The sequence below is a fragment of the Euprymna scolopes genome, chromosome 18 (assembly GCF_053919585.1).
Source record: "Euprymna scolopes isolate OS-2025 chromosome 18, ASM5391958v1, whole genome shotgun sequence".
NCBI lineage: Eukaryota > Metazoa > Mollusca > Cephalopoda > Sepiida > Sepiolidae > Euprymna > Euprymna scolopes.
Window position 1 is genome coordinate 81,759,777 of NC_136499.1, and position 22,117 is coordinate 81,781,893.

General features: G+C 29.9%; 1 protein-coding gene across 8 annotated transcripts in view; it reads left to right on the forward strand.

Moving 5' to 3' along the window:
- LOC145297666 (uncharacterized) overlaps positions 1-22,117 on the forward strand; it is a 1,332,115-nt gene that overhangs the window by 1,043,296 nt on the left and 266,702 nt on the right. For all 8 annotated transcript variants that reach the window (XM_080143840.1, XM_080143841.1, XM_080143838.1 and 5 more), the window contains one exon: positions 18,254-18,460. In XM_080143840.1, the coding sequence (XP_079999966.1) occupies positions 18,254-18,460 (207 nt within the window). The remainder of the gene's footprint in view (positions 1-18,253; positions 18,461-22,117) is intronic.

A 22,117-nucleotide genomic window follows, 5' to 3' on the forward strand; every position in this document is an offset into this window, starting at 1 on the left:
AATCGGGGGAGAGGGGATATAGAAATAATACGAGATTATCTAAAGAAAAAATTAATCGATTCATCAGACTACTGTTCACATCTTGAATGTGATGTTCACAACGTTTTGGTCGATGTAACCTCCGACCTTCTTCCGGTGTATCTTGTCAAGATGAGAACAGTAGTTCGATGAATCCAAATAATATGAATAACCAATCCTCATCTCAAAAATTCAGAAAAGTTTAACACATTAGTTCTCATATTAATCAGGAAATTTTAAAATGATTACCTCCTTGCAATATAAATAGTACAAACCTTAAATTATGATTAAACTTGAAAAACCAAATTAAATCTCTATCCATATAAAGTTAGGTTTGTTTATGTTTATATATGTGTTCCAAATTTATGATGATCGGTTAATTACTTTGGGAGTAAATACTCCCAAAGTAATTAACCGATCATCATAAATTTGGAACACATATATAAACATCTAAATAAATATTTGCTAAATCAATAAAATCTGATTACAGATAAAGTAAAATAAAAACATTTTTGTGCATAACTTATTATTTTTTTGCAGAATTATAGGTTGTCAGTTAATGAACAAATATTTAACAGCTACATAAAACAACAGTGATTAACACTGAAGAGAGATGCTTCCACTGAATAAGAACACTTCAGGCACGTGTAGTTATTCTTCCGGTTTGCTTTTCAATTTTGATTGATGTAAGTTTTGAAGTAGTACATTTTATTTTCATTTATTATTATACATATATTTATATGAAAAAACTTTCTGTTATAGAGAAGAAAAAAGACAAACACAAAATATATATATAACAGAATATATATATAACATTAATAATATAATGCAAATCAAAAATTCCTATTTATATAGACCATTTGCAAGAAATACCATTCACGTAAACAGCCCTCATTGTTAACAATACAGAAATATCCGAATCTTCAGCATTCCTAGTAAATAGTGGTAGTTTCCTAATATAATATATCACTTCTTATGTTTGAATCCTTGTAATACAAATTAAATCTGCATATTGTATACTTATATATATATATATATATATATATATATATATATATATATATAACAAAACATTTGTTTGTGGATGACTATGGCAAGTAAGTTGCACAGTGATTTAAACATGGATGGCTCTGTACATATATATCATTAGTATGTATGATTTTTCATTTCTTGAATAAAAGTAATCATTTCAAAATGAAAGTCTTTGATCTAAACATATAAAAACAAAATATAAATATTTAAAATTATAAAAGTAACATCTATATTGACAATTGGTTCTTTAAAAAGTGATCTTCCTGATATTAAATTCAGGAATATTCACTGCAGAAATTTAAACATATATATTTATATTGAAAAAATATATTTGTTTAAATAAAATGACATACTGCTGCTAGATAATTGCAACATTTCATTTTGTTTTTAGCCGTATATTGAACAGGCAGTTCAACAATTTGTTTATTTTCATTAACCTTTTATGTTTCTTTATTTCACAAATTTATGCTCTATTGCATCTTTAGGTCATGGAATATTTATCTTTATAATTATTGCAAAGAAAATTTACATTGCTATTACATTTATTAAACGAAACACGGATACTTGCTGTTTTAACTTCAAATTTAACTTAAAACAAATTTTTAAAGAAATTCAACAAAAAGATCTATATTATATATTGTATAGAATTATTATATATTTTCTAGAGAAATGTGATGATAATATGTAATATTATTTCTATTATTTTCTTTTAAACAAAAATAATTTAAATTAGGTATTTTAACAAATATTTTCTATTTATGCAGATGGAGAAGCTGTTCGAATATATTCTAATATTCAAATAGTTGCCTAGCTTATCAAATTTCTTAATATTTTGTTGGAGTGCATTTTTTTCTTTTCATATATATTGTTAAATTCTCCACTTTTCTCTTATATAATGTACTCTCTCAAACATTGTCTCGCTCTTTTCTATTCCACTAAGCCTAAAATATTAGTGAAAATATATGTGATTTTGAGTTACCTTTTGAGTTTGCTCAACTGAGCATTATTTGCAGCCTCCTAGCATATTATCAAACGATACATAAAGAAGCCGCGTTTTATTTCAAGAAGATACATTTTTAAAAGTAAATGTTATTCTTCGTAAATGATGATTTCAGTTTAAACCTAGTTTACAAACCTAAGTGGAAAATTCAGTGCATGTTCATCTTATTTACAATATAATATAAAATTGCCATTACAGAATTTTACCACTCAGTATGAGGAATTATATTAGAACAAAAGGAATTTTTAATAAAAAATAACCATAAGCTACAAATCTAACAGATTTCAAATACTTTTGGGATTATTTTTTGTTTTAGAATGAATAACTTAAATATTTAACTTTCATAACAGTTATAAACGATAAATGTCTTATGTACTCTCATTAATTTGGCAAAATTGGCATAGTAAAAACAAGCATTTCACCAACATATAATATCTAAAAACACTACCAATAAATTTATTTATTTGTATAGTTACCAGATGGGTAAAAGCTACAAATAAATGATCGTAGAATTGATCTAAAAACTTAAATGCTAAAATAAATTTAGTATAACTTACGAATTTACTTATACATTGTCAAAATCGAATAATCTGTAAAATAATAATTGACCTAAATGCTCTTAAAAATCAATAGCATTCAAGTCAGTTTAATATATGTTATACACGCTCATAATCCAAACACTTCACATTTATTATCAATACATGAATATACACAGGAAAAAATATTCAAAACAATAAGTTAAAATTTATACATACTAGCAGTCCTGTCCAGCACTTTTTAATATTTTTTAATAAGACTTTAAAAATTAAATTGAAATGTTTCCAAGTTTTTCTCCAATTTTCAAGGGTCTCAAAACTAATTCATTAATTTTGTGAACTATGAAATAAAGATTAACATGATTGACTTATTAATGAATGAGTTAAAAACCATTCTGATGGACTTAATTTCCTAGACTTTCAATTCATTTCACATCATTTCTTAGCAAAATAAAAAAATTAATCTTTTTTATTATTTATATTTTTTCGTGAAGATTAATTTATTTTATTTTTTATTGGTTAAAATATAATAAATAAAATTTAATATCTTATTTCTTATACTCTTAAATTTTACAATGCATATGTGCATATTACAAATAAATAATATATATATATATATATATATATATATATATATATATATATATATATATATATATATATATATATTAAACAGAATTATATTTTGAAAACTACCCCCTATGATAAAGAATGTACTTTAAATATATTTATTATATTATTTCTAAGATCAACATATCATATATATATATATATATATATATATATATATATATATATATATATATATATTGATCTTAGAAATAATATAATAAATATATTTAAAGTACATTTTTTGTCATAGGGGTAGTTTTCAAAATTTAATTCTGTTTAATTGATGTTTTTAGAAATCTATCTAAATATATGACTAAGTTGTTAAGAACTTGATTTTTAAAAAATACATTAAGGATTGAAATACCTTTAACATTATCTTTGTTTATGCACTGGTTTCCACATTAAAAAATTTTCACTCACAAATTTCTGATTTCAGTTCATGCACTACATATATTTGTGATGCACTTTGAAATGATAATTTTTATAAATAATTTAAAAACTATTTTAGACATGCTTGAAATATTAAAAAAATATTTGAAATATTTTTCTGACATTGACTAATTTAAAGTTAAGTTATTTCCATCCGAATTTTTCTTGTTGCAATATGATTTCGTTATCTAATAAATTAAAAATTATTTAAGATCAAATTAACATCTTAGTTTTGAACATTAATGAAGTAGTGTCGTCTCTTGATGTTGTTCGTAAAATGGGATTTTTTTTATTTATTGTGAAACCCTAATTTTATTTCTAGGGTCTCCACTTAAATAGTTGCAAAACCAAGAAAAGTAAATTGTAGATAACCTGTGTTAATCCTAATTAAAATTGATTTTTCGAAATAAATCAAATAATTTCAGATCTGATTGTCATTATCAGACCTATACGTGATAAATGTTTGAAATACGTTTGAATTTTCAAGTAAAAGTAATGTTCATTGACACGGTAGTGTTTGGCACGTAGCCTTTCAGAAGGCTTTTACTGATGTGTCATAATAGATTATATAATAAATTATGAGATTAGCCAATGAATAGAAAAGAAAAAATCATAATGGAGAGAAGTTGATTTGAAATTTAATTTAATGATTAGCCTTTGTGACTTTTAAATTTAATTTATTGATATGTGTTTATGACTTATTTTAGTTTGACAGTACTGTTTTTGATTTCCTTTTATTAGAATTTGGATTACCAAACTTTTGATAGACATAAGAGAAATGTGTTTTGCATTGGCAAAAAATATAAATTTCATAAAACACTAATTGTATTTAACTTAATTTTTCCAGCTTGAAACTTTTCAAACTTGACGATAGAAAATTACAAAATGTTAAGTTTAGGTTAATTACTCAGTAATATTTTTCATTTTAATTTTATATTTCCAATGTCTGAAATTAGTTTTTCTTTAATTATCTGTTCTTGATTTGTTGCCAGTTGATGATGTTACTTTTTGCTAAATTTATGAGCTGTTATAGCTTTCTCGGTTGCCATTCATTTGTTTAAAAAGGGGCAATAGGTAGTTAGTAGAATAGAAGCAAAAAGGGATTTCCTTTTTAGAATAAGAGTAAATATATCTGAAAATAGCAACAATAAACAAAAAGGAATTAACTTCTATTATATTAAAGTCTAAAATGTTAATCAATGTATCTTCATTCTGTGCTATCGAAAATCAAATGAACATTCCTCTTATCTTACTAAAAATATGAAATAAAAATGTTATCACATGCTTTAAATTTCATAGATTAAAAAAGTAAAGTTATAAATGTTTTACAGTATAAATTGGAGAATAATAGAAGATAAGGATGATAATAGTGTGTTACTTGTAGTATATATTTATTTTTATATTTTGTTATATTTAATCATGGTTGTTCAAGTATTGGAGGAATAAAACCTCTTTATAAGGTTTAGAATTATCTGCTGACTTGCTTTAAAAGAAAAAACTCAGCAGATAAAATAAAAACTTATAGCTAACATATGAAGTTATCCTGAAAGATTTTAAAAGTTAGATCTAAATAGCATTTAAACTGATATATCAAACTTTTAGTTATGGGCACTATAATAATGTACTTTGGTACAGTTTGTTTAAAAATTACATAGTCAAATCCTAACAACTGTTAATATAGAAACATTTTTCGATTACGACTGAAAAATCAAAATCAGTAATGAGAATAATTTATATTTTAATTGAAGAATATAAAGAGGTGTCTCAATTATAACTAAAATTTTATTTTTTGTTCAGTATAAATTTAGAAATGGGCAAATAAAATAATTTCACTTCAAATTGCAACGCCCGGTCATGTAGCTAGTATCATCTTTGTTGTCTTTTATTATCCTTTTTTTCTATTTGCTTTTTTTTTTATATTTTGCATTGTCTACCACACATTGCTCTAACTTTCAAAAAAAATAGTTCATATATAATGTTGAAAATTTAAGTTTTTATAATTAAAAACTCGGAGAAAAAAAGATGAAGGATAATATAAACTGTATTATATAAACAAAAATAGAACATTGTAAAAATGTTGACACAATCTACTTTTTCTCAATCAACATTTTTTGGGGGCATTTTTTCTTGAGAGAAATATTTCATTGCTTTATATTCAAAATTTTAACTGTTATTTTCTCCTAAATTGAAACTCATGCTGCAGTAACTTAACAAATTAAAAACTTTAAATGACAAAAAAGAAATGAGAACCAGTTGGATAAAGACATGATCCAGATTAGGTTTAAAGGTTTTGAAATCTATATAAAATTGAAGAGAGTGAAATGGAATCGGGGAATTAGTAGATGTATAGGCCAATAATGTAAAAAAAAGTTGGCAAGACTAACAGGATATATAGATAAGAGGACATGATAAAGTGGTAAAATTACCTTTCATTGTAGTTTATGCACATAATGTTAAGATTGACCTCATTCAAATTTGCAATTGCAGCAGTTTCACAAAGTGCAGAAGTTAAAAAAAAAACGGACAGAGCATTCGATAATTTAGAAATCAATGATCACACATAATTAGAGATTGTAAAAAGATGCTACGAATGAGGCATATTGTGAGGTATTTTCTTCAGACCCAGAGAAATGAAGAATGGAGAACTTCAATACAGCAAATAGAGCAAGATCAACTTGTACAAATACTAGAAGTTTCAGTATGCAGTATAATAGCAAAACCTCCATGAATACTTGACTTTCTCCTTATGGCAAAATATAAAGGAATCTGACTGGTGGAGAGACATACGTTTGGAGTAAAATGTTATCAGAATGAATACGATAGCTGGAAGACATGATCGTTATGGCAAGGTTAAATTTGCAGACATAAATTGTGCTGACGCCACTTAAGTCACAAACTATTTGTAAAATGAATTAAAAGCAGAGATGGAGTAAAATTGGATGAGAGAGGCTCCAATATTAAAAGAAAGTATTATAAAAATTTCCTGAATGTGTGGAGAGTATTCTCTCAATATGAAATGGTGGAGTGGAAGAGTAATACAATTGATGACAATGATCCAAGCTAAAGTCAGGTCAGTAATTAAACTTTTGAGAATTGAACTGCTATTTCTTGTAACCTAATAGATGAGAAACTATGATAATGAACCTTAAGTTGGCCAACCTACATCAGAAAAAATATGGAAGTACTTTATACTATAAAGGAAAAAAACTTACTGTCAAAGTTTTTTTTTATTTTTAGGCTCATTTCTGTGCCAAAAATAGTAGTAGTCTGAAAATCACTCTGACTAATATATTAATGATATTATGATATATGTTGCAAATAGTGGAGTAAATATAGAACCCTCTTAAAAAGTTGGGGTTAATAGTAGAATCACTTGCTGGGCCTTAACGAAAAGGGGATATCAAGTGAGGTAGTATTTGGAAAGGGCAATAAGGTAGCAAAAGTGCTTGGAAGGATGAATAGATGGGAATTCTTTATGGTTTGTGTCATGCTGGTAGAAAATTATCCAATTGTTGGATGGTTGTGACATGCAACTATATTGAAAAAAGAGCCAATGAGATCCACTGTGAAAAGTCAGTGATAAAATTTTTATGTTGATAGAGAATAGGGATCAAGAGAGAACCCTGTGACCGGGATTTACTAGTCGTTAACTCAAAAACAGGAGTTATATGGTGTGGCACTATCAAATCGCCTATCTCATTCCCTATCACAGATGATTACATTTCCGACACATTTCCAAGATCAGCAAGATCAACATGCTCCACTTCTAGATCTATTTCTGACCACAGTTCCTGATGATTGTGTAACAAATGCCATAGCTCACTTGGAAATGCTAATCACTGTGATAATGGTAGAAAACGCCCTTACTTATCATCCCAAAACTGAACAGCAATTGCTCAAAACGACAAGGTAAGGCTGACTGGGAAGCCATCAGGGATCTCATCAGAGATGCTGCACAGGGAAATATCTTTTCTCTTCCTGCTGAACAGTGCACAAATAAGACCACTGAATGGTTCAAAACAGCAATTGAAGCACATGTTCCTACCTGGAAATTCTATAGCAAACTCCACTTTCCCCAATGGTTCACTTCTACTTGTGCAGCAGCCATTGCACAAAGGCAGCATGCATACTGCAGATTTAACCAACATAAATCCAGTACAAACAGACAAAAGTATATCTAAGCTAGAAGTAATTGTAAAAAAGAAATAGCGACAATTAACAGAGACTATACCGAAACCACCAGAAAATACATCGAAGCACAGAAATTAGAAACCCGTGATTTCTGAAAAATCTACAACAGTGTAGTAAATAATGGGCAATCAACAATTCTCCCAACATCCAACAATCATGAAGTTGCTTGCATGACATTCGAAAAGGCTTACATGCTTGCCAGTCAGTTTACCTCAAATTCCACATTGGACCCAACAAGCCACACCCTTCCTAACTTTTCTTTGCAGACTGACGCCACAGTGGATGGTCTGATAATTACCCCTTTTCAGGCACATGATATCACAAAAAACCTAGACACTCAAAAGCATGTGGACCTGATCTTATCCTGTTGCACTGTGGTAGCTCTAGTTCTCTCCAAACTTTTCAACAAATGCCTTAACGAATCTTGCTTTCCTGACTGCTGGAAAACTGCTTCTGTGGTACCAGTTTACAAGAATTCTGGTGAAAGAACTGACCCAGTAAATTATCGCCCCATTAGCCTCCTCCTACTTTTCACCAAAATATTTGAGTCCATAATTAACCAAGCAATAGTCCATCACCTAACAACTGCTAAACTTCTGACTGACCAACAATATGGATTTAGGCAAGCAGATATCCTAACTGTAATGTCTGAACATATATACCATACACTGGACAAAGCAGGGGAGGGTAGAGCGGTAGCCCTAGATATATCTAAGGTTTTTGGCAAGGTGTGGCACAATGGTCTTCTCAGGAAAATCAGATCATACAGTATCACTGGACGAATACTTAACATAATTAAATCCTTCTTAAATAAGATAAGAATCCAGGTTATCATCGATGGTCATACATCTAAACAATATGATATAAATGTGGGTGTACCTCAGGGATCTTGGACCTTTATTATTCCTAATATTCATAATTGACCTCCCTGATAAAATTGTCTCTAAGATGGGTATATTTGCTCATGAAACCACGCTCTCTAACAGGCACAAGGGGAAAACAAATGAGCATATATGTAAGGAAATGGCAGAAACACTCGAGGAAGACCTCCAATCCTGTAGTGGAATAGGGACGGTCACATTCAATGCTGCCAAGATTAAGCTTTTCTCCTTCAATAATTACAAGAAATTTTCTCAACCACCAATTGCCATGGCTAAAAATATATTACCTAAAAGTACTTTTTTTAAACTCCTCAGCTTAACGTTCACAGGGAACATGAGTTGGAACAGATACATTGAGAGCATTGCCAGGGCCGCTGCAAGGAAGATGGGCTTTCTCTACCGTGCTAGAAAGTTACTTAGACCTGAAAGTATCCTATACCTTTACAAGGCCACCATTCGCCTATGTATAGACTATTGTTGTCACATTTGGGCGGGTGCACCTGCTACTAATCTCTCGCTCCTGGACAGGGTCAAAAAGAGAGTCACCAACCTGATTGGTCCTGAACTGTCATCCAAGTTTCAACCACTGTGCTATCAACGAAATGTTGCATCCATCAGCCTGCTTTACAAATATTTTAATGGTGGATGCTCTGACGAACTACGAGCCCTTGTACCCCCTCAATGTAAATACCTGCAACCAACCCGACAAGCGGCCAAGTTCCACCCTTACATAGTAGAGATCCCTAGATGTAAGAAGGTCTTCTAATCTAATAGTTTCTTGCTCAGAACTGCTAGACTCTGGAACTCTCTTCCAGGTTCATGTTTTCTCAACTGTACTGACATGCAGAAATTCATGTGAATAAACTGTACTGACATGCAGAAATTCAAGTGAATAAACTGTACTGACATGCAGAAATTCATGTGAATAAACTGTACTGACATGCAGAAATTCAAGTGAATAAACTGTACTGACATGCAGAAATTCATGTGAATAAACTGTACTGACATGCAGAAATTCATGTGAATAAACTGTACTGACATGCAGAAATTCAAGTGAATAAACTGTACTGACATGCAGAAATTCATGTGAATAGACATCTTACTGCTCGACTCCCTACATAGTATCCCTGCAACTACTGTCCCTGATAGTAGCCCCTATATCAAAGTGACACTGTGCCTTGTTTAGGGTGAACATGAAGTCAAAAAATGAATGCAGTTTTTGTGTTAAAAAAATAAAGTGCATGCCTTAACATCAGCAAAATCTCGTTGGTTGTAAACGAGCAGGAAGAAGCTTCAATATTTTAGCTTGAAAATGAAGAACTAGAATTGAAGAGGGTCATTCTTGAACGAGTTTATGATTGGCTGTGGTACAGTTTTCTATTCAGAACTTCTCCAAACAATGTTTAAAAAATGGACCATAAGAACATAATACGGGGTGGCATATAGGCCAGCAAGAAATATAATAGTGAAGCGACACCATCGGACTGTGAAAGCAATAGCAGAAAGGGTAGGAATGTTGCTAATAGAAATAATGATTTGGTACAACATGGCTTCCAAGGTTATAAAGAAGAAAGAGGCAGTATCACAAAAGACGATTTTTATGTATAAATGAAGACACCCAAAAGTACCATCAATGAATATAAATGAAGAATGGCTGCTGATGATTCAAATTTTTTTTTTTTTTTTACATGAGGGTCATCACTTATCAAGGCCCGAAGGCCACTCAGGGATAAGGGTTATTGCGTGTACAGTAATCAATGAGATAATATTGCAATAATCATTAGTATTGAGGGTTTTGATAGAGGGGCGGTTAGTATTGAGGGTTTTGATAGAGGGGCGGTTTGTCAGGAGTTTGTTTATGTTGGATTTGAAGACATCCAAGTTGTAGTCAGGTGGGAAACAGGCAAGCGGCAGAGAATTCCACTGGCGTGCAGTTCTAAGAAAGAAGCTTTGCTCATGGAATCTACGTTTTGATTTAGACACAGATAAAGAGTGGGGAAAATTATTGACAGTAGTTTCAGCCAGACGGGTGTTTCTCGTGAAAGATTGGCGAGGGGGGGGTGAAGGGATTGGAGTTAAGACGAGCACCTGCCATGGAAATAACGATAAAACAAAGACAGGCTCGCAACGTCTCTTCTGTGGGAGAGAGGTTGCAGGGAAGAGAAAAGGGTATCCCCCACTAAACCACGAAATCTATTTTGTACTCTGTCAAGGCAGGATAGGCTGTTTTTAGCAGCTCCTGTCCAGATGTGGCAGCAGTATTCCATCCTTGGACGTACTTGGCTTTTATGCATCAGTAGTGAGATATCTTCTGGAGTGGTAGAAGGATCCCACCATTTTTCCAGCGTCCCTGGCAACAGATTTCATGTACGTGTTCCATTTCAGATCAGGAGTAAAGCTGAAGCTTGTCAAAACATGGAGTCTCTCCAAGACGAGAGCCATCCATTTCAATTGATGCCGGATGGGGATCAGAGCGTTAATGATGTAAAGATAGAAGCTTGGTTTTGGATGCATTAGAAGTGACCAGCCACCTCTTCCCCCATTGTACCACTTGCTCAAGATCAGAGGAGAGAGAATTAGAGAGAACTTTGTCATTTATGGCCTTTGATGTGTTGCCATAGATGGTCGTGTCATCAGCAATTGGAGAAAGGTGTTGGTGAAACCGTCCAACATGTAAGATGCAATGGGCAAACTGGATGCAATCACTAAAGAACCTGATAGTTGATGGGATGTCTTGGCATGTTTTGCATTTGAGGCTGGTTACCTCAGTTTATTAAGAACACTGAAAATGAAGGAAACAGAAATGAAACAGTGGAAATACCACATTGCCCTTAACACAAGTTATGGTAAATGATCTTTAAGATTAGGTGAGTCTATGTTTTAAATGAATGAAAATAACAGAAAATCTTACTTTGTGGAAGAAGAGGTAGTGTCAAAAATATTCTATTATGAAGTTATGAGACTTGAGGAAAAAAGAATGAACTATGAGAAGGGGGCGAGAAAATATAAAACTCAAGAAAAAAATAACGGAGAAATTGGGAAAGTGTTTTTGCAAAATGAGATTAGGTTGAGAAAAAGGACAAAAAAGAAGATAATTATTATTTTTTACTGTTATTTATTTGGACAACACTTTTCATATGTGAACAATATTTGAATAATTATCATACAAATAATCAGATAACGGATGGTGTAACCGTCAGGAAAAGGTTAGAAATTGTTATTCAATAAAATCTTGTCTCAGTAGAATATATTTTATTAATTTAAATTTAATTGCCTGTATTTTCTTTGGGGGTTTTTAATGTTGCCTTATCAGTAAAACCAGAACATTGTTTTTGTCTAAGAACATCATAGTAATAAAAACAGATGTAGTGCTCTAGTATTTACAATAACACTTTGGAATTACTGATAAGTATTACTTTTTTTGTAAGTTTTTCTTTTCAGAATTGTTTCCATGTGCAACACTTGCTGCGCAAGTATTGCAACATGTTATAGTTATTATTATATGTATTCACTGTAAAAATTTAGTATTTTGAGGGAAATTAGAAATAATAAATAAAAGTATTTTTTTTTTAAGTACACAGTTTTAGTGGCGATTAAACAATTAAAGAATGGCATGAAGGATAAGCAGGTCCGATAAAAGCAATTATGATAAAATTGAAAAAGAAAATAAAAACTAGTTTCTTAAATTCTTGAGGTATTTTCATGAAATAAAGTATTTCTAAATTATATTATTGCTACATAGATATCAGATGCTTCGAAAATTATATTTCTATATATTATTTTATACAATATTAAAAAATGTTTTATTAATACATGTTGCACATAAAAAATAGTTTTATTTCTTGGGAAACCATTACTGCAAATTTGTTATCTTGAAGGAATTTTAAGCGTAGAAAGAAAGATGTTAATATTGATACAAGTTTCTTTTCAGTCGTTTCAATTTTTAATAGAAAAATTTTATTTAATCCGTATCAAAAAGAAAATAAACTAAGCGAAATCACTGCTAAGTGTGTTATGTCCTTTTTACTTTTTGGTTGCATGGTCCCATTCAGCAGTTCCTTCCTTGATGCCTCCTCTCCACTAAGCAATGAATGAAAACACGTGAAAGTGAAAATGCATGCTTTTAGCTTTATTGCTTTTTGTTTGAATCTTATCTTATAATATTATGACTCATTACAATTTTGGTTTTGATTGGTCGTGTTTTACGCTTTTTATTGCCTTTCTTCTTATCAAACTTTATTCCATCAATTTAGTGAAACCTTCAATCTATCAACCTATTTCTTTTTTATTTTACTTGTATGCAATTAGTCTTTGTTTGTGAAAACAGAAATATATTTTGTATTTATCATTTATTTTCATCTTTTTCAGGATATTTTATTCCATTCTTTTTTCTGTCATTTATTTTTTTTATTTGTTTCTTTTTTACTCCATGCATGTCGGGTGGTTTTTAAATGAACAGAAATGTTTTTGTATTTTTCACCCCTCCCTTCTATTCTTATGAATCACTTAGATAAAATGGTGATGATTGTTTATTGCTTTCTTTATATTCTCTCTCTCTCTCTCTCTCTCTCTCTCTCTCTCTCTCTCTCTCTCTCTCTCTCTCTCTCTCTCTCTCTCTCTCTGATTTTTAGGTCAATTCAAAACAATATTTCCATTCATTATTGTTTTCTGTGGAAACAGAAAAAATGGAAACAAATCACTCCAAAGAATATTTGCCATTGACAATAGATTAACTACATTAGATTGGCTAAAGTAGTGTTAAAATTAGCACCAGTTTTAGTGACATTTTAATGTTAAATTGGGAATACATCAAGGTTCTGTACTGAATCTGTTGCTTTTCATTTGCATCTTAGCAGTGTTATCAGTGAGTTTAGATGGTTCGGATTTTATATGCTGATGATTTTGTACTTGCCTGTGAAAGGTTTACTTATTAAGTTACAGACTTGCATAAATACTATGAAAAATAAAGGTCTGAGAAAATGATGGTCAGTAAATCTTTTAATAAGAGAAGAGTTTTCCTGCTTAGTTTGTGGAAAATCAGGTGTTTTGAAATTACAGGTAGGTTAGGGTTAGGGTTTTGTAGAAGCATTTTGAAATTACAGGTAGGTTAAGAGAGGATAACCAGTTTGTGTGCAGAAAGTGTAAGATAATGAAAACGGACGAGAACCCAGATGTGGAGAAAGTTTAGGCTATTGATGTTGTCTAAAAGTTTTGTCTCCTTGTTGATACTTTGGAGCACAGGGAGGATGAGACGCTAGTGTGATTGCAAGAATTAGGAGTAAATAAAGTAAGTTCATGGAATTTCTGGCATTACTAACTAGCAGAAAATTATCCTTGTTGATCAAGTGAAAAATCTATCAGGGATGTGTATGCAGTGTGATGAGGTATGAAAATGAAACCTGGCCAGTGAGAGTTGAGGAAATGTGTTGCTTAGAAAGAAATGATATGAAATATGATACAATAAACAATAAATTATGACATAATGGATACGTGATGTGAGTCTTAAAGGCAAGCTTAAATCTACCTAAGTATAGGCAGATGTGTGCAAGACAGGAGACTTTATTGGTATAGTCACATGGAAGAATGGATGAACCCCCTAGAGTAAGCAGATGTAGAATCGTTGAGAGAGTAAGTTGGCAACGAAGACATAGGAGGAAATGATAAAAAAGGATTTAATAGAAAGTCGGATAAATAAATACCTGGCTAAGATGGGATAGTTTTTAAATCAGTTTCTAACACTGTTAGCATGTAAAATAGATGTTAACCCAAATATGATGATATACATATTGATGAGTTCATATATGAAAGTAAATACAAATTTGGGTTAATTTACTGATATTTTTCTCAATAAACAAAATTCGATAATGTGGTTATTATTGATTAATTATTATCATCTATTAAAGCAGGCCATAATTATTTATAATATCACTAGATACACCTATAGAAGTTTCATCTAGTTAAGCTATGACAATAGATAACACAGTTGTACTGATATAGGTATGTAGTTTCAATTCTATTAATGTGTAAATGATTCTTCAAAATATAGTCATTACACTAACAACTTGATTTTTTATTCATATACTTTTACTTTTCTAAAGTTGGCCTCAAGTTAGATTAGCTTCCATTTGCCATTGCTTATTTGAATGCTTAAAGAAGATATGGTTAAGAATTCTTGTAGTATTAATTTACATTCAAACTAGTGTAGTTAGACACGAAAATACGATTAGCATGATATTGATTTTATTAATTTATGAGATAACTTGGCGTTTCATGTGCTTATGTGAAAAGAATTTTTCTTAGATGCTTTAAAGTATAGGATTCCTTTGTCAGCAGACGAAATGGTCAAAAAGTCTCTTTTTGTTTCAAATTGTTATATCACATTCAGTTGTTCCTCAATCATTTGCAATCATCCATGCAACAGATAATTATTTAAAATACATTTTTAATCACGTATAATGTGTTAATAATTATCGGTATACTTGATTCCGCTTTACATCTGTTTCCATATTATTTTTAGAATAAATATCCTTGTTAAGCATAAAAATAGTAAAGAGGGCAGATATGCTATGGAGAAAAACACACATAGGAAAATAAGGTGGCGCTGGCAGCCAATTTGCAAACAAAACTTGTTGATCTATTTGGTCAATATTATACAAGCATTTCAAAGTTTATGGCGAAAGTGAATATTTTCTTCAAAAATATATATTTATTCGATGACTTGAACTTTTAAATGAATAGTATTCAAATCTATTTAGTTTTTTATCCTTTACATACCATTAAAACAGCTAAATTGTGAAATGTTTTTTTCCAATGAATAGTTTTCTTTTTTTTCGTTTTATAATAAAAGTATTTATTAAATATACATGTTAATTACCTAAAATGAATTACTAATTATTAATGAATATTGATACAATTGATTCCACTCTCGCAAGAAAATTGATTATTTAGGCAATGTTGTCCTATGTTAAATTTGTGTTTAATATTTTTAGTAATATTACTTGATATTTAAATACGATTGTGTTGTGAGTATAACAACACATTCTTTTAAATCCATTATTCTATTATGAAAAGAACACATGAAATGTCTACGAAAATTTCAAACATTATAGCTTAACTGATATGGGACAAATAATTATGATGTCAACTATCATGTTATAATGTATAAAGAAATAAATTATCCGTTTAAGCATATAATCTATTAAATTTATGTCAGATGTACAAATAATATTTTGATTAAACTAAGACAAATTTTTCGTGCTTTTGCTAGAATTCTTCGTTTTCTTTTATAATGGCTAAAACATCACTAATTATTTAAAATTGTATTTAATATTATTGTTTCTACTTCAATATAAATGAAAAAACTGACATTAAAATGTGTCTTTCATTAATTATATAAAATATAGGATAGATTTCTTGCAAATAAAATCGATTATCAATACACTTTTCATTATAGGTAAAAATTTCTATTATTACTATTTTCTAAGACAATCATAAAAGTTATCTTTATAGTTATCACATAAATCCCATTCAAAATTAATCTTTGCTTACATTGAAACCAAATCATACTTGTAACAAAATCTACTTCTATCCTAAAAGATTTGTATAGAATGAACTTTATCGTTTTGGGTTTTTTTTTTTTTTTTTTTTTTTTTTTTTGCAATTTTTTATTTCAATATTGATATAACACACACTAAACACTAATTGATTCAAGACCTTTTCGCTGTATTTTTCTAATCGTAAGAATATATCAAAATATTTTATGTTAATGTTTTATGAATTTACACCAATAATAGATTCTGATTTTTTATAAAAAACAGTAAAGCATTTCTTTGCAATAATTTCCCTTCTGTTGTCTTTATGTTTATTTATTTATTTATGCAGTTTTAATGAAATTAATATAATTTTAACAATTTCTACTTCTATTCTAGTTTCTTTACAGCTAAGAAGTAACCTTGTATTCTCTGATGATATTATTATTATTATTATTATTATTATTATTATTATTATTATTATCATCATTATCATCATCATTATTATTATTATTATTATTATCATTATCATTATTATCATCATCATCATCATCATCATCATCATCATCATCATCGTTTGCAGAGGTTTCCTCCACCAACTACAGCTGATTATACCATTGCTTGTACTCCTGTGGGCTCTTAATAATCAATTTGTTAAGTCTTGTTTTCTCTACAGGGTCAAGAAAAATCTATCACATACATATATTCTTGTGATTCTAGTCCAAGCATTATTTTATTTCTAATCAATATCTTGGAGCTCAAACAATGATAACAGAATATTAATCTTATATAATATATTCCTGCATTATACCTCAAATTCTATATTATATGTTTTATGCATTTCATTATATAAACTCGCGAGTAAAAAAATTTCTTTTACTAGTTTGTTTGATTTAACCCCCGAAATATTCTGTTGATTTTGAGTCTTTAGCTTTATATTACTAATCTAAACAGATAACGATAGTTATATGATACTTAGATTTACCTTAAACCAATTTCTGGTCAAGTTGGCACATAGTGATATGCAATTTATTGTGTGAAATAAAATGACTAGGAATAATGTATACGTCTAATTATTAAGATGAAGATGAGCAGTATGATTTCACCTACAAAATGGAATGGAGCAATCACCTAATATAATTATATTGCATAAATGATAGGTGAGACTTATATATTAGAAAATTAGTGAACTAGCTTATGGTGTAATGTATGATTTGAAGATGATATTGTGAGACGTTTTGCATTATTTACATAGACATATGATTCTATAATTGACTTTATATTTTAAAATAAAAGTATATATCATCTTGCTAGTTTTGTTTTTCAATAATAACTTTAATATATTGTCAATGAACAATGTTTATCTGAAATCCTAATTGATTTCAGATTACCATTTAAAATTTAAATTATAATGGATGAGTGGTTTCAATTTTAAAACAATAATTTTTCTTTTATTTTCAGATTGTCAAGAGCAATGAAATAGTTTCATTAGAAATTATATATTTTGATTTTTCCAAGAAAAGCTGACTTCTTTGCGATTGTAACTAGAACAAAAAATGGTTTTAATTGTTTTAGTCTAGTAATTAGAATTTTGATGATTTTAATAAGTAAAATTAAATATTTCATGACTCTGGTATATATATATATATATATGTGTGTGTGTGTGTTTTTATGCATGTAACATTGACTTATTAGCCCTTCTCATTGTGCTGTTTTTATAGGTTTTCTTTTAAATATATTTGTGTTTAGTTGTTAATTGAATGTGTTTCTTATTTCTGTGATTTTATGTATGATTTTATTAAAAGCTCAAATTCTTGCAGATTTCAAGAAAAAAGAAAATAGAAATTTAATTAAAAAATAATGTGGGACTAAAACTAAGAATAAATTGAATACTTTAAAGATAATGATGCATATATAGGGTATAGAATGAGCAGTATATTTTTATCTGATCTTTTTCATCTATCGACCCATTTTATTAGTGAAAAAAAGTCTGCTACTCCGTTTTTTCTTTTTTCTTTTTGACAGGTGTGAACGAATGAACGTGGCTTGTGAGAACTGTACCAAAATGTGTGCATGGCAGCCTCCGATTCAGAAGGAAGACTGCAAAGTGACCGGAGATGATGCAGATAATGGTTGGTCACCTCGTCTGCGCGTCTGTTACACTTGCTGCCTCCACACCAAGTGTTCATCCATCTGTGACCGCTATTATAGTAGTCCTTGCAGACCAAAAGTGTAAGTTGGCATATTATCACACATATTTGTAAGTTGGCATATTATCACACATATTTGTATTTGTTTTATAGTTATTTTTATACAACCCTCTATGCAATGCAAAACAAAACATCCCTTACATTTATTTCTTTGAAACTCAATTTAGCAAACATCATGCACTATTTTTTCACTTTCTTTGCTAACATATGAGTGCTTTAGTTTTTTTTTATATAATTATTGCCGTATTTGGTGTTTAGCAGTAACTAGCAGGGATACTCGGCGTTGCCAAGGTTCACAAATAATAAATAGAAGAAATGAAGTTTCGTTTGGACACACCTGCTATACTAAGGATATTGAGCACTTTTTCATTACTTTCTGTCGATTCTATCGTGGGCAACGTCGATACTCCGACGAAAATGTAATCTTTCAAAGAAAGAAGTATCTAAAGGATACAAAGAGATGAAACTATTCTCAGGATGTTGAGCACTTTTTGATGACTACTGTATATGCCAGTTTAAGCGATTTCTTTAATGCTGCCTCAGTCTAGAAAGATTTCTCTGTATGGTTCGTTGCAATGGCTGTGTTACTTTGCAGTCCATAAATTTCACTTTTTAAATAAAAAAAAATAAAAATAAAACAAACTGAAAATAATTAAATTTTAAAAATAACAAAATAGAATTATTTTTTAACTAAAATAAAAGTTCTTATGTTTTTAAAATGGTTACTTATTACTTATTGTGTAATATGTCTGCTTGAATGATAGGAGAGAAAACAACTTAAAAATAAAGCAAACTGAAATTAATTCAATTTTAAAATAACAAAATAGAAAGAATTATTTATTATTCAGAAAAAGTAAGAAAAAACTGTGATTTACGTAGCCCTCGAAATTTACATAAACCTCGAAATTTATGTAACCCTCAAAATTAGAAATTGTTTTTTTTTTTAATTTAATTAACCACCGATAAAAAAATGCCAAATAAATAATACAAATTTCAAAACAAAAAATATTTTAAAATCTTTTAACCCTGTTTAAATGCAAATGACAAAACATGCACTGTAACGTGGGTGCGAACCTAAAACCTAATAGTTATGAACAAACCCACTCGGCTACGATAATCGTCAGAAGATGATGTTGCAAATTTTTGTATTTAACGCATGCAAGAGACGAATGTTGTTCATGCATGCACGAATATTAAAATCGTTTAGAAGGAGACGATTTTACGTGACCTCCCTCCGTCCATCAAATTTTGCAGTCGTTAAGGTAGAAAAAATTAATATTTTTTCTGAATCTTCGATATTACATGCCCAAAAGATTGACGGTTTCAATAATACCATATTCATGGTTGTCCCTTTTCTAATTTTGACATTTAGCTAGACATACATACACACACACACACACACACACACACAGACAACCGTCTTTTATATAATAGACTAGTAGGGCTACCCGGCGTTGCTCGGGACTGTATAAAGCAAAGGGAAAAATGAAGTTGCTTTTGAACATAGCTGTTATCTTTAGGATATTGAAGATGTTTTTATGACTACGATGTATGTATCATTTGCTATCCTGAGCAAAATAATATTTTACCTACCTAGGACGGGTATTAAACAACACATATATGAAATAATTGTACCTTCTTTAGGACGCATGATTTACTGCACATATATCATATATGAAGTAATTTTACCTTTCCTAGGACAGGTAATGTACAACACATATATAAAATAATTTTATCTAAGACAGGTAATGTAAATACATATATAAATAATTTAACCTACTCTATACGGGTATTGCACAACATGAACTAATTTTTCTCCCCACCACTGCCACCATAATTTTAAGAGAAATGATGTCATTTTTAGAAGATAACTCGTTAGGATTTTCAAATTGATACATGAATACATTGTCTTGGTTAGTGATTAGGAAACCCTTGCTTCACCATAAAATTCGTCATTACTGTGTTTGTTCTCCCGCCACCACTGATACTATAATTTTAAGCGAAATGATGTAATTTCCGAAAGATGACTGAGTGGTTTTCCAAATTAATACATAAATACTGACACAATTAGTGATTAGGCAACCCTTGCTTCACCATAAATTTCAACATTATTGTGTTATTTTCTTTCCCAACCACTGATACCATAATCTTTAGAAAAATGTTATTTCCAGAAGATGACTCAGCAGGTTTTCCAAATAAATACATAAATGTCGTGGTTAGTGATTCTCCTCCCATCCAATCACCGACACTATGATTTTTCAAGAAATGATGTCATTTGTGGAAAATAATAAAGCAGGTTTTCCAAATTAATACATAAATACATTGTCATGGTTAGGCAACCCTTGTTGACACATGAATTTCAATGATGCCGTGTTTCTTTCCCTCCTCACCATAGACACCATAATTTTAAGAGAAATGATGTGATTTCCGGAAGAATACTCAACAGATTTTCCAAATTAACACATTTATACATTGTCAGTGTTTTTCCAAATTTATACATAAATACATTAAAAAGTAATTGATTATTTTATGTGATTTTTTGTTCCTCTAGTGTCCGTAACAATGATTGATCAATTTATGTAATTTTTGAAATATAATATCTATGTTCAGTATCGTACATCATAAAGATTTTTTATGTATTTTTTTTAATAAGATAATGTCTGGGAACAAACTACTCTATATTATGGTTACTTGATCTTTTGGCTAAGATAAAAAAATTTGATTAAAGATATTTATATGGAGATGAGACGTGGGAGTTTTGAATTTCTTGCTTTTCTCAATTTTCCTGTATAATGCATAGTAAGTAATAGATATTTGAAACTCTTCCTCTTTGCCAGTACCTCCCCCCCTCAGTGCACGAAAGAGACTGACAAACAATTCTTGTTTCCTGCAATGTATTTATAAGTGGGAAAATGTTACATACACTGAACAAGATCATCACTCTAAAAGAAAAAAATGATTTTGTTCATAGAGAGGCAAGTAAACATGATTTACTTGTAAACAAAGGTGGCCGTTACTTTTTATAACAACATTACTTTCACTTATGACACATATCAAATTCCAGATCCCCCCTTGTTTTAATCACACATTTAAAAAAGTGTGATTAAAATAAGGAGAGGCGAAACACTTTTGCTTACTATGCAAACACCTAAGTAAAAACAAATGTATATTTCCAAAACAGTCTATTGATAAAATTCCATCTGCTGTGTTGTTAAAGTGTCTTTACAAAAGGGATTTTAGTAGCATGGAAAAAATTGTGAAATGAGATCTGATATGAACTTTCTGACAAAACGAACAGAAATCTCATATCATTGATATATTGCAACAAATTCAGAAAATAGAAAATTTAAAGATTTTCAATAAAGGTACCAATAATCACAAAGGTGACACAAGAGAGAAAGGCCACAAACCTCAAAAGTGAAGAGACTACAGTTCAAGTTTAAGCTTAATTCTAATAATGTTATCAATAGATATGTGAAGTTGATGTCACATGTTATTTTCTATTTTTCATATTTTACTCGTGTTTATTGTTACTTCTGGCATCAGATGGGTGTTGTAAACTTCTGACATCAGTTGTTATATTTTCATCACAAGGTATTGTATCTCAATACCAGATAACAACGGTCAGAATAACAAATTTAGTGTATGATAGTAAGAAAGACAAACAGAGTATTAAGTT